The 13,057-nt window shown below is 39.6% G+C and overlaps 1 protein-coding gene across 1 annotated transcript; it reads left to right on the forward strand.

Annotated features, from left to right (window-relative positions):
- The first annotated feature begins 3,418 nt into the window (after window positions 1–3,418).
- Window positions 3,419–10,943, forward strand: wnt2ba (wingless-type MMTV integration site family, member 2Ba). Its single transcript, XM_066662956.1, has 5 exons — window positions 3,419–3,549; window positions 7,746–7,966; window positions 8,765–9,042; window positions 9,796–10,060; window positions 10,411–10,943. Exons 1-5 carry the CDS (start codon window positions 3,419–3,421, stop codon window positions 10,638–10,640), a joined length of 1,125 nt encoding a protein of 374 aa, XP_066519053.1. The 3' UTR covers window positions 10,641–10,943.
- The last annotated feature ends 2,114 nt before the right edge of the window (window positions 10,944–13,057 follow it).

Consider the following 13,057-nt stretch of genomic DNA (forward strand, 5'->3'; position numbering starts at 1 on the left):
ACAAACACATTTTTTTGTTTTTATTGTAGTACATAAAATGTCCCATTTTTTGTGTGCAATGTTTGATTTGTTGGAAGAAAATTATGTTTTGAAGCACATTAACCCTTCCGTAAATTCCACAGCAATATTGTTGCCTGTCCACCCAGTGCAAACTGGGTCTCCTGATTCCCAGGTCTTCACACCAAAATTGATGTATCTGAGCCAATCGAATTTAAATCCTCTGGGATTTATCATAGCTTCAGAGCAGCATTTTAACAATGGTAAACTAATAGCCAGACCACAGCCTCTATGGGTCAACATAGCAGTATGTATTCTTCAAATACTTTGACATTGGTCCCAACCACAAACTTCTGGTTCTCCAGCTCTCCCTTTGATGAGTGCGATCCGGCCTGTGTGTTCATTCCTCACCAGTCTCTGGAGAGAACAATCATACTGGTGCAATTACAAAGGCAAATAACTGGGCTCCATGTTGTGATGCAATGACAGATTCTGGTCATTTTTAAAGGCACTGGACAACCTTAAAAGCACTGAGTTGACCCCTCAGGACTTAACAAAGTCCACAGCGTTAGATTACAGAAATAAGAACTTTCAGCAAGTATATTCAAAAAATAAAATAACTTTTTTTTCAGTTCTTCACATAAAGCATTACTGGAATCTTACTGAAGTGGGCTTTCCAAAGATGGCTTATGGTGATGTTTGTTGTGGTCATTTACAAAGGACACCCTAAGCAACCACTACACCCAGCAAATGTATTCTTTTGATATACATAAAGTCATTTTTTGGTTATTTTAAAAATTGAATTGAATGTTGGGCACCCTCTGTCTTCGGTCGCCAGATTCCTCTAGTGACTTTAAACAATTCCCCTGTCCAGTTGTCTTTAAAAAGCATGTGCCATAGATATTAGAGTAAAATCCGCAGCCTCACATGTAGCCAGAGATCAGTAAAAGCTAACAACTTTACAGGAATCAAAGCAAAATATAGATTTACGTAAGCGCCAATGTCCCACTAAACATGTTCTATTCTCTCTATTAGTGTTTTGACCTTTCATTAATATTGTTTCTGATTTCAGAATGTGTAATACTTTATTATGTGGTACATAGATGTCCATCTGAGTTTTAGGAGAAGAGAATCGTCAACACCACACTGCAAAAAAACACCAGCTACTCACACTGCAACCAGTTCCAGTATTTTAGGGTTTAGTTGTTGTCTAGTCAACCATGGTCACAACTGTCCAGTAAAGAAACGATTTTTAATGACTCTTATTTCAAGGTTTATTTAACTTTATTGTGTGTAAAGCAGAACATATGCCCACTAACCCATCATGTTATGTGCAAGCTCGGGTGATTATGTAGAATGACAAAGTCACATCCCGAAATAAATGAGCAATGTCAACCATCTTTACAGAGAATGTATTCATTGCACTATATATAGAGTTGTATAAGCTGCACTTGGCATTTTGATACCCAGTCAAACACAGTACTAGAATACATAGCATGGCATCAATGTCTCTGCCAACCTTACAGTCAAGTCATAATATATCTTACTTTAATTGCTGTCATTTGCTGATTTGTTCCAGTAATTACCAAACAAATGAGGACCCACCTGAGATGTTCCACCAGGAACATTACACACATGCAGAGGAATTTTTTGTGGCTATAATCCTCTAGTTTAAATAAAAATTAAAGTATATTGTTTTGAGGCATGTTCGCTTACTGACTGACTGACTCCTAATGTTGAAACGGACACGTGCGAGTAGGAACTGTTAGTTCAGCCATATTTCACAGAGACAACTTAGGGTGGCGCTACTACACTGTCTGTTGTTAGTTCAGCCATATTTCACATTCCAGTTCATGTACTAAATTTTGAACCGTTCGATGCGTTTCCACCGACATAAACTGGTTCGCAAACCAGAAAAATATGTTACCAGCTGGAACCAAAGAACAGTAGGTTCTTCAGTGCGGACCGTGGCTGAATAATAGGACAGATAGGAACACGCTCTGTTTGTGTGTGTTTCTGGGGATGTGTTTAGCGTGACACCATATGTTTTGGCCAGATCCTCGGCTTGCCGTTGGTTAGTTCACAAGCTCAGCAGCGTGGCTCAGAACTTGGCAACATTTACACACGCATTATATCTCACAGAGAGAGGAGAACTGCTGAGTTTGTCTTATTTCATGTGTGTGTGTGTGTGTGTGTGTCTTACTGGTGAGGAGACATCTTGTGGGTTTAGTGTGTCCATAGAGCTGCGCACAGCCACATTAATCTTCAGGTGCTTTAACCTGTGACATTGAATAAATAAGTAATTGTAATTCTTAAAATTAACTAAATGTTCTTGGTCTTCTTTGTTCTTTGGTGGTAGATCATCTAGTATTTATCTTTAAATAAAATTAACGAGAAAAACACTGATGTTGGTGTTATAAACAAAATTTTGTGCTCCTTTTTTCATATCTGCATTTATTACCTTACCTCCATATTTTCTGAACAACACAATCACAGAATAAAAACCACATGTAAACAAAGACATTGATCTGAACCAAAGCTTCTCCAGACCTTCCAATGACAAGGGCATGTATTTTGGGCTTTTCTGTTTTTCAAATGCCAGAAAAAACTTTGTGACATTGACTATATAATGGCCTAGGTGCTCTTTGCTCCTGTTTTAATTATCATTATCCTCGTCATCATTAATGTTGTTGTCAGTTGTCATTGCTACTATTTTAAATATCGATGCCAGGCTGCCTGTCTGCAGTGGAGCCCAGGAGCTAAGGTGAGATTCAGTGGAGTCAATTGATGTTATAAGTAACAGCATCAGAAAATCATTCTTGACACAAACACACACACACACACATACACACACACACACACAGAGAGAGAGAGAGAGAGAGAAAGAGAGAGAGACAGAGAGAGACAGAGAGAGAGAGAGAGAGAGAGAGAGAAACACTGAATACTGGTCATCCAATGAGGAAGAACACAGAGAGTTCTGCTCCCTCCCACCTTCACACACAGCTCTGTGTCTGATGCTGGAGCTCACTCAGCTACATTCACTGAGTTGCTCTCAGCACCTTCGCTCCATCACAGTGAGAAGAGACTTTCGTGAAGAAGTTAAGACCTTTCTGAGAGAGACAGTTCTTAAGAGACGGAGACTCATATAGAGACTGACAACCATGACGTAGACTCTTCTGAAGAGACCAACTTTTCTGAAGAGACTGAGACACTCAGGCAGGAGACTGATTGACAGAGACCTGATTTGGTCTGGACTTGAATGAAACAATGCACTGGACTCTTTAATCATATTTTTGGAGGACAGCTAGATTCCCAACCTAAAGTATTTAGAAAATAAAGCAGAATTGATTTGGTGATTTTGGGGCACAAAGGAAAATAACAGATTTTTCTATTACTTCAGCCATTGTTTGGTAAACCGGAGATGGGAGAGGGCTTTATAAGTGGATGTGCTGCTGCACCAGCTCGGAGTCACTCGTCCTCTGAGCAAAGGATTTACTTTCCCCTCATCCTACTGCTGCTCCTCTTTACTCCACACGTGGATTCCTCCTGGTGGTAAGACTCTCCAACCTCTGAGTAATTTTACATGTACACCATTGACATTTGGCAGATGCTGTTATTTAGAGTAACATAGTTTGAATCATGTTACAGAGTTAATGTAATACTATGAGCCTTAATTAAGGACTCTTATACTGGTATAGCATGTTGTTCCTGCCTGAGCAGGGAATTGAACCCTAGTCTGCAGAGTGGAGGGCAGTATTGTCACCCACACTATAAGAAACCACTATCCAAACATGTACATCTTTGTGCATATTCAGAAGAGAAACCTAGACCTAGACACGAGTGCAATAGAAGTGCGATAGAATAAAGCCCACTCATCAAGCAAATGGGAATATGGTCATTTGAAACTAATCACTGAGCAAAAAACACAGCACAAATAACATGCACACACCCAAAGCACTGATATGTTGTTAAAGAGGAAATGACAAATTCACTTATTTTAGTGCATTAGCACATTCATTTGGGGATCTGGCCCTGGTACCAACCCACACTCTTTGAAAACAAACCAGTTTGTCAGTTTATTTTGTGTGTGTGTGTGTGTGTGTGAGATTTCTCTTTTGTAGAAACAAGGGATAAAAACAAGTGTTTCTGATTTGGTCCTGTGGCATATGTAAATGGCAACAGAGTTGTCCAGCCTCCTCGTGTGAGTCTCTCCAATCACAAAACTGGACCCATGTTTATGTGAAAGCAGAGCAAAACACACACAATGAGTTTAAATATGGCAAAAAATACAAGAACATAGGAGAAATAAAACTAAGTGAAACTTGCTAAAATCCAGCGTTTTTGCACCTCACCCCTCACTGCTTGGGTTGTCTTATTTTGGTATACACAGAGGCTCATACTCAACAGTGCTTCTGAATAGGGCTGTTTAGACAGGGAGAGAACGGTACTATGTAGGTTGATCCTTGTGGTATTTTGACAAAAGCATGTTTCTGGCTTTTCTTTAAGACCCCAGGGATCTGTGTTAACTTGTGGAAAAAAGGATTTAACATCCCTTTTAATATTATGTATGGAATTGGCAAGTCACACAGACTGATGGTATTGCTAAAGTGCGGTGTTACTGAATAAAATACTCAAGGCAATTTAATCTGTGGTCACTTGCATAAAGCATATTAAATTAAAGTTGTTTCTGACCGTAACTTTCCTTATTCTTTGAACAAAAGGTAAATGAAGCATGGAAAAAAATAACAGTTTTAAACTGACCCTTTACATATTGACCACTGGCGTCCAAAGAACATAAATTCAGCAAGTGATCAATATATGGGAAAGGTTGTTAGCGCTTCTAACTGGCTTAAACAGAAATGTTGTGATATGCACCAACCATTGTGTAGAAACCTTAATCATTCATTAATTGGCTAAAGTGTGTCCCAGTGGGTTTCCTCCGGGTGCTCCGGTTTCCTCCCACAGTCCAAAAACACATGTTGGTAGGTGGATTGGCGACTCACAATTGTCCGTAGGTGTGAGTGTGTGAGTGTGTGTTGCCCTGTGAAGGACTGGTGCCCCCTCCAGGGTGTATTCCCGCCTTGCGCCCAATGATTCTGGGTAGGTTCCGGACCCACCGCGACCCTGAACTGGATAAGCGGTTACAGATAATGAATGAATGAATAATTGGCTGAATTTACTTTCACTAATTATTAAGTTGAGTTAATGAATACCATTATTCTATTTGCAAAATTGCCTTTTTTTAAAGCTCATATCTTAATGTCTGGTTCCTTATGATTAATACGAATACAAAGAATTAACAAGAATGAACAAGACCAAGAATCAAAGCGTGTGAATATTTTTTAAGATCTAGTCTGTCTTTTACAATAAATGTCTGGCCACCAAAACAGCCCATATTGCTGCAGGCTAATGCCATGCATTTCATAGCAGTCAGTCTCTGAGTCTTCTGCAAAACGGCAGAAGCAGTGCATGAACTTGCCTAGAGAAACAAAAATGACTTATAATGAAAAATGATAATATATGGGAAATCTGTGGCTTTCCATAAAACTTGCTCAACTGTAATGTGTTAACTCATCTGACATTCTTGTTCAGGGCCATCGACTTTGTCCTGAGTGTGGTCGTGGGTTATTGCATTTCAGCTCCTTTATACTTGTCGGTTTTGTAAGAGTAGATGTGATGAAACATTGCAAGATTTCTCAATTAAATGTTTCTCTCTGTCACTAATTGTCTCATTCGTGGGCCCTCCATCACGTCTCAGCGGTAGCAGGATCAACATGGTCCAACATCTTACCACATTGGAGCCGACCGCTTTGAGGCCTACAGCTGTGTAAACAGCCCAACTCTCAGTAGTCGGCCCAATTTTAGATTCTTTGAATGGAATCCCCCCCCCAACAATGTGAATGTGGTGATGTGTCTCAGCCAAACAGGCAACTATGTTGCACCTTTTTCATGAATGGGCAAACGAAGTGTTATCTCATAGAGGGCCCTTTGGCTCACATAAGCGGGCTGTGTTCCATGAGTGTGAGGTTTGGATGGTAGGACACCTATGGCGGCGCGCCCAAATCTGCATGAGCTGTGGTGATAAATATCTCTCCATTCCTACAGTAATTTATACAGTTATGGGGATTGTTGTCATCGGAGCAATCAATTCAGACACAGTGCTTTTCTGGCTCACAGGCATTAGTCTTTCCCAATTCCAGGCACATGCGGCTGATAAGTCTTTTGCAGTAGAGAACATGTGTATGCATGTGAAGGATAAACAGGGCAGCCTTGCAGAGCAGGCCCTCCCTGGTTGCTGGTGAGAAGGATAAGTCTTGGGGAGCTGTGTGTGTGTGTGTGAGAGAGAGAGAGATAGGGAAAAGAACGTCCATAAGAGGAGTGGAAACTGAGCAGTGGGTTCATCTGAGCACCATCGCACAAATGTGGCTACGACTGACTGGATAATGAGATCCGGGGAGGAGACAAGGCTGCGTGAGCACAGCGTAAACTTTGCGGATGTGTGTGGTAGATTTGAATCAAAGGGGTCAGTTGGAGGATACTGTAATCCCCAGTTTACCACCCATGTCCTGATTGTACAATCAGTTCCCAGTCCAAACAATCTGAAATACCTACCACACTTAACAAACTCCTCTTACATTTGTGGAGGACCACGATACCATAAATGTGCTCAAATTTCCCCTTCAAATGCATTCAATCAGGCAAGTCATGTTTGGTGTCTCAGGTTTACTTCTTTAGTTTGGCACTAAAGCTCCAAGTCTAAAGTAGGTAACAACTAAAAGAAGCTTGGCCAACCATCAACACTGTGTAAATGGTATTTGTGAAATATGGTTTCAGAATGAGTTATTAAATGCCATATATTTTGTAAAGTTTTGTGTACAATTAAGTTCAACTGAAACAAAATAATTCATAGTGGTTTAATGTGAAACAGTCCACTTTATTTATCGCAGTATGGGAACCAGGAATCACAATATTTACAAATTGCATAACTACATAACTGCATAAAATATATTAGGTGTAAATCTGAGAAAAAAAATATTTTTATCTTCTATCCACCATAAATGGGCTTTAAAATGTTTACTTGTAAACAAAAACCTAATTTCAAACTATCAGACTTTTAATTCTGGCACCTTAGCTATCTGTGGAATCCTGTAAATTACAGTTACATCTTGCCAAATTTAATTTTGCCTTAACCTTGAAAAAACCAATAGCGTTTCTCTTTATGACAGGGAATTGTGCCTACGGTTTCTGCCACAGTGTGAAGTGCTTTAATCTGTAAATAAACAGATTTATGAACAAAATTCAGGATTCCAGATAGCTGTTGGATTTGTAGCCATGTGTATTTTAATTTTGTTCATAGCAATTAGTGTTAGACTGGAAATGCAGTTACAATTAATGAGTGAATTAATATATTGTTAGTAACTACATAAAATGTATATTCGATATTATTAAAGTACTACGGTTAGCTGCTAGCTATCTTACATGCTTATTGTTTGGTGTTCTGCAGTTAGCACAAATGCTAGCAAATCATTTTAAGCTATTATTGCTAGGTAGCTACATTAGCTTCGTAGCTTTAGAGTAAAACTTAAAGCACCAAACCTGCCTTGGCCGATCTACTGAACTATTTTTAGGAGAAAAATAACTTGCTTTAGACAAATTAAATGGTACATATGTTGCAACAGTACTGTAATTTCAGTAGGAGGCAATGTGGTAGACCTAAGGTCCACTTCTGTGTTTCTTCTGTTCTGCAGGTACATTGGTGCTCTGGGTGCACGGGTTATATGTGACAATATTCCGGGCCTTGTCAACAAGCAGCGACAATTGTGCCAGCGACACCCAGACCTGATGCAGTCTATTGGAGAGGGAGCCAAAGAGTGGATTCGGGAATGTCAGCACCAGTTCCGGCACCACCGCTGGAACTGCAGCACACTGGAACGAGACCACACCGTGTTTGGCCGAGTCATGCTCCGCAGTGCGTTACACCTTTGTTTATAGCACACTTCATAACATGTTAATTAGACATAGATAAAACTGTTATAAATAATCCATATATGTATTCTGGGATCAGTTATATATAGCTTTTAAATAAGTTGTGCCAGAAAAAGAGAACAAGATGGAGGGTAAACAGCCAACACTTCTCAGCTTTCCAAGAATGGGAGAGAGTCTAAGAGAGAGTGGATATTCTCCAAATACAAGTGGCGAGTAGGGGGAGATCTGCGTCGCTGATGTATAAACAGTAATAGGAGATGTAAATATTTGTGAAGATGACTCTGGCAGACAGACAAAGCTGCTGTCTTTGACATATCACCCTGTGTTTTGGCTAAGTGCATAAGCAGGAGGATGAAAAATGAGGGGAATGGGGGTCATTGTGCTCTCTGCTGCAGGGGAAAAACACACCTTAAGGCTGCGAGTGCAATCATCCAGAGAGCTGAAGGTGAAGGAGTGTTGTTCTGAATCGGTCTGACGGCAGGAAGCTTCAGGGTGGCCTCCTACACTAAAAACAGAGCCAGAAAGCCAGAAGCTTAAACCTGAGAGGATGATGGTTCTGTGACGGTCCATATCACAAAAACACAAGAGTGGACTCATAAGCACAAGTTTGGGACCATAAGAACAGGCGGGGAAGCACAGCAGAAGTTGGCTTTCATGCTAAACACACTACATTTATGTTTAGTTTAAAGACTCTAAGTATAGACATCTGCTAACTGAAACTCTATTGCAATTCTCTTACAGTTGGATTTCAATGCTAATAACACCATTTATCTCTTTCCAGGCAGCCGTGAGGCAGCCTTTGTGTATGCCATCTCCTCTGCGGGAGTGGTCTACGCCATCACCAGAGCCTGCAGCCAGGGGGAGCTCAAGATCTGCAGCTGTGACAGCCAAAAGAGAGGGAGAGCCAGTGATGAAATGGGTGACTTTGACTGGGGTGGCTGTAGTGACAACATCAACTATGGCATTAAGTTCGCAAAGGCTTTTGTGGATGCTAGGGAGTGGATGGTAAAAGATGCGAGAGCTCTGATGAACCTGCACAACAACCGCTGTGGCAGAATGGTGAGAATAAACCAAAGAGGGTTGAGAGATAAGGGTGGTCATCCAAGAGACTTCTGAGTTTAGTCAGTAATTCCCCACCTGGTTTTAACCTCCCTACCTGGAGCATTCCTTGCCCTGCACTTCTGAATCTTTTCCTTGGTCAAGCACATCCACTTATTCTGGATGGGCTTATTACTGACTTATCTACTGCTGATTACAGTAGAATAACATAATAAGTCCAACTGAGACATTAGATTATCCAAGGCACGTCCTAATTTTTCACCCCATCCAATGGTACTGAACAGGTCAGAGACCACCCTTCATTTTTAACTGTCACTTTATGCCCTAATTGATCATTTATTAGTGTAAAAACAAAAGAAGACAGCATTGATTTGCACAAAAATAGTATGCTATATGTAATATTTGTCTGAATGGAGCATGATTTTCAGGTCTTGCAAAGTTGTAGGAGTCAAATTATTTCTGCATCTTTAATTCATTTTTTTTTTTTGTTTATTTTGGAAACTCCTGGATTTTTCACCTATTTCCACAAATTTTCTCCTTCCATTTGGAAGTGGGTTCTCCAGTATATCATTTCCACAAAAATATCTCAGAAACAATAACTTGCAACATTGACTTAAAAAATGGAATGGATGAAGCTGGGTCTCTGATTTTGCACAGTACTTGATTGAATGATTGCACATGAAAATGTTGTGCTAAGATACGTTTACAGTTATGGGGAGTATGAAGTAATTGATCAACCAATGCTTTCCTTAGGCAGTGAAGCGCTTCATGAAACTGGAATGCAAGTGCCATGGAGTCAGTGGCTCGTGCGCTCTACGGACATGTTGGCTTGCCATGTCTGATTTTGGACGCACAGGAGACTACCTGAGGAAGAAGTACAACACAGCAGTGGAGGTCACCATGAACCAGGATGGCACTGGCTTCATGGCTGCAGACAAGAATTTCAGAGGGACGACCAAGAATGACCTGGTTTATGTGGAAAGCTCTCCAGACTATTGCCTTATGGATCGAACAGCAGGTGAGGGAACTGTCAGTCAGTGTGGCTCAATAAAGTCTCTGCTGCATGATTTGTAGAATTCAACAAATTGTGTTTAAATTAATCATGATATATAACAAAATTTCAATCATTTTCTATAGTGAAGGGTACACCTTTTTTTTTTGGGGTGTGGCGTTCAAACTGGTTTACAGGCACTTAATGAGTTTTATTCTGTTAATTTATTCAGTTTCAATCTCATTAGACATCATTATTGATGATGTAGACTGCAATATAATCTCACAATCTTTCAGCCCCAACCTGACTGATGCATTATGAGGTGAAAACAGTGCTTGTGGCATTCATCTTATCACTTTGCTTCCGCTCTGTTTCAGGTTCTCTGGGCACTGCAGGACGAGTGTGCAACAAGTCTTCCAAGGGCATGGATGGCTGTGAAGTCATGTGCTGTGGTCGTGGATATGACACCACGCGAGTGAAGCGCGTCTCTAAATGCGAGTGCAAGTTTAAGTGGTGCTGCTCTGTGGAGTGCAGAGACTGCGAAGACACAGTGGATGTTCACACGTGCAAGCCACATAAACGACCCGATTGGTTGGATCTCACTTGACTGGCATGGATATGCACAAAAAGTTCAGAATTTTATCTTCTCAGGTTTTTCAAGTGGACCATGGCATCATGGGATGCATGGCTCCAGCTTCCTGTTCACCACCTGCAGAACCTTGAACCTCGTAGGACATCCATGGTGAAATAGCAGAGGGGAAGCTATTGCCAACCCTGGAACCTTGCAAGCCATTGGATGTCATGAGAAAGTATATTTTATATATGGTTTGTGTTGTCGTGGCATTTGATCAGAGCTTCGAAATGGTTACACACTTTAAAACTACCAGACTGTTGTGTTAACTTACACTAAAACATTAAAGTTGCTTTTGAGACTTGTCTGACAAGAATCAACTTTAGTATTTGCTATTCTCTTTCTCTTAAATTAACTTCCAGAGTTTAGCTAATTGAATTTTTATGGACTATGCACTGGAGATGGTACAGAGCACCAAGAGCTATCAAGGAACCGATGTTCTCAGTTTCTAACCAGAAGTGTACCCTAATTTTCCATAGCTCAAGCAAATAGGTCTGATTTGTCCAAAAATAAACAGGCAGAGCTCATTTATGTTCTTGGCATATATAATGAGAAACAATAATACAGCCACATTTCTTCTAAACTTTTATTCTGTAAGAAGTCAATTATTATATATTTGACTTGGAGAAATATGCAGAATTTATAAATCAAAAATCAACTCATATATTTGCGTTCCTTTGTGATGTTTCCAATAATGGCTAAATTTCCAACTTATTATTTTATTATCTGAGCACTTAAACATCATTTTACAGGTAAGGTCTTGGCTCACATGATTCAGTAAGAGGCCAGATACTCTTCAGATTCAGTTTCACTACATCACTCACACTCAGCAACACACTGGATCTGAAAAAACAATGTTGAGGAAAAAGAACTATTTTTGTACCTGTATTTTATCTGATTCAAATGAAACAAAATACTAAGAGATGCTTAAATTCGACCTGAAATCGAAACCAATACATTTACTGTTAAATTAAGTTACATCAAGTGATCCCATGAAAAACCTGTTGTCTTCTGTCATTTTTGAACCAACTGTAATTACTTCTGTGCACCTTGAAAACACCTTCTGATTGTTTATTATGCCATCACCTACTAATTAATGTGAAAAATGTCAGGTGATATTTAACAGAGCTATCATTGCAACAAGCCTATTGTGACAATAAAAACTGTCATTTTTATCTTCAATCTACTTAAAAATTTTATTTCATGCAAAACAATTTAAGACATGAATTGTTCCATTTGTGACCATGTCTTTAGCTTCATATTGGTAAAAGATCTGTGAACGCAGAGAACTTCAGAGTTATGTGTAGCTTGTTTAGAGCAAACCCCCATGCATTTTGTTGATGAATGGAAGTTGGAGTAATCACTAAAACTGGGAAACAAAAGAGGAGCCGTGGTGATGGAGGGTTGTGGAAACTTCATGGGAAACAGAAGTTAAGAACCAAATATTTATTTTAATGTCAGGCTTCCAGCCTGGTCCCCCAAAGTCTTTAATTATTTCTTATTTTTATTAAAAGTTTCATAGCATTAATTTATCTTGTACATATATTGAGTGATGTGATATTTTGCATTAATGTCACATTAAACAACCTAACATAGGTGATAGTTCCAGAATCTCAGCTGTTAAACATTGTCTACAAAAAGCCACCAATATTTTATGGCAGATGGACATCCAAAGGCCACACTGTTAAGTTCCAAACATCAGACAAAAGAGTATCGGCTTTAGAAACTAATACCAAAATCTCCAATTGTCTCTAAAAGAAAGAAAAAACTTGCCAAGATTGAACAGTAAAAATAGCCAGGACCAAGAATTCATATTGCAAAGCCAAACAAGGTACTTGGGATGTGACAACATGGTTGTTTCTAAATTTGCTGTTAAGATGGATGGCTGAATGCGAAGTCAGGCTTTTGGCATGCTGGTCAGAGAGTACATGTGCAAAATGATGGTGCCATTAATCTAACGCAACCTGAACCTTTGTCAGAAACTGGATGGGGTGGGGGGTGCATGTGGGTTTAAACTGACAGTGGTTATGCTGGCATGAACAAAAGTCAACTTAAAGGGGGTGTGTGTGGGGAGGGGAGACAACCCACGAAGGACAAGATTGCCAAATGAATTTATGTTAAAATAATCAGCAATTATTGAACATTTTAGATAAATATTATCTAATTCTCCTTCTGCATAATGATACATTATGGCAACAGTTCACAAGTCAATTATAAGCAAGACTTTAATACAGCACATGAATGTAAACATTGAACCTTTACCTTTAATAACCTTAAAAAATAAAAATATGTTTGGTTACACAACTTAGTGTCCTTTTAAGTGTTTTTTTTTTCTGCATAAATTCATGCAAATGTTTAAATTCAATGTAAGTCTCCCTCAACTAGGGACTTAT

This window comes from Hoplias malabaricus, chromosome 3 (genome assembly GCF_029633855.1).
Source record: "Hoplias malabaricus isolate fHopMal1 chromosome 3, fHopMal1.hap1, whole genome shotgun sequence".
NCBI classification, from domain to species: Eukaryota; Metazoa; Chordata; class Actinopteri; order Characiformes; family Erythrinidae; genus Hoplias; species Hoplias malabaricus.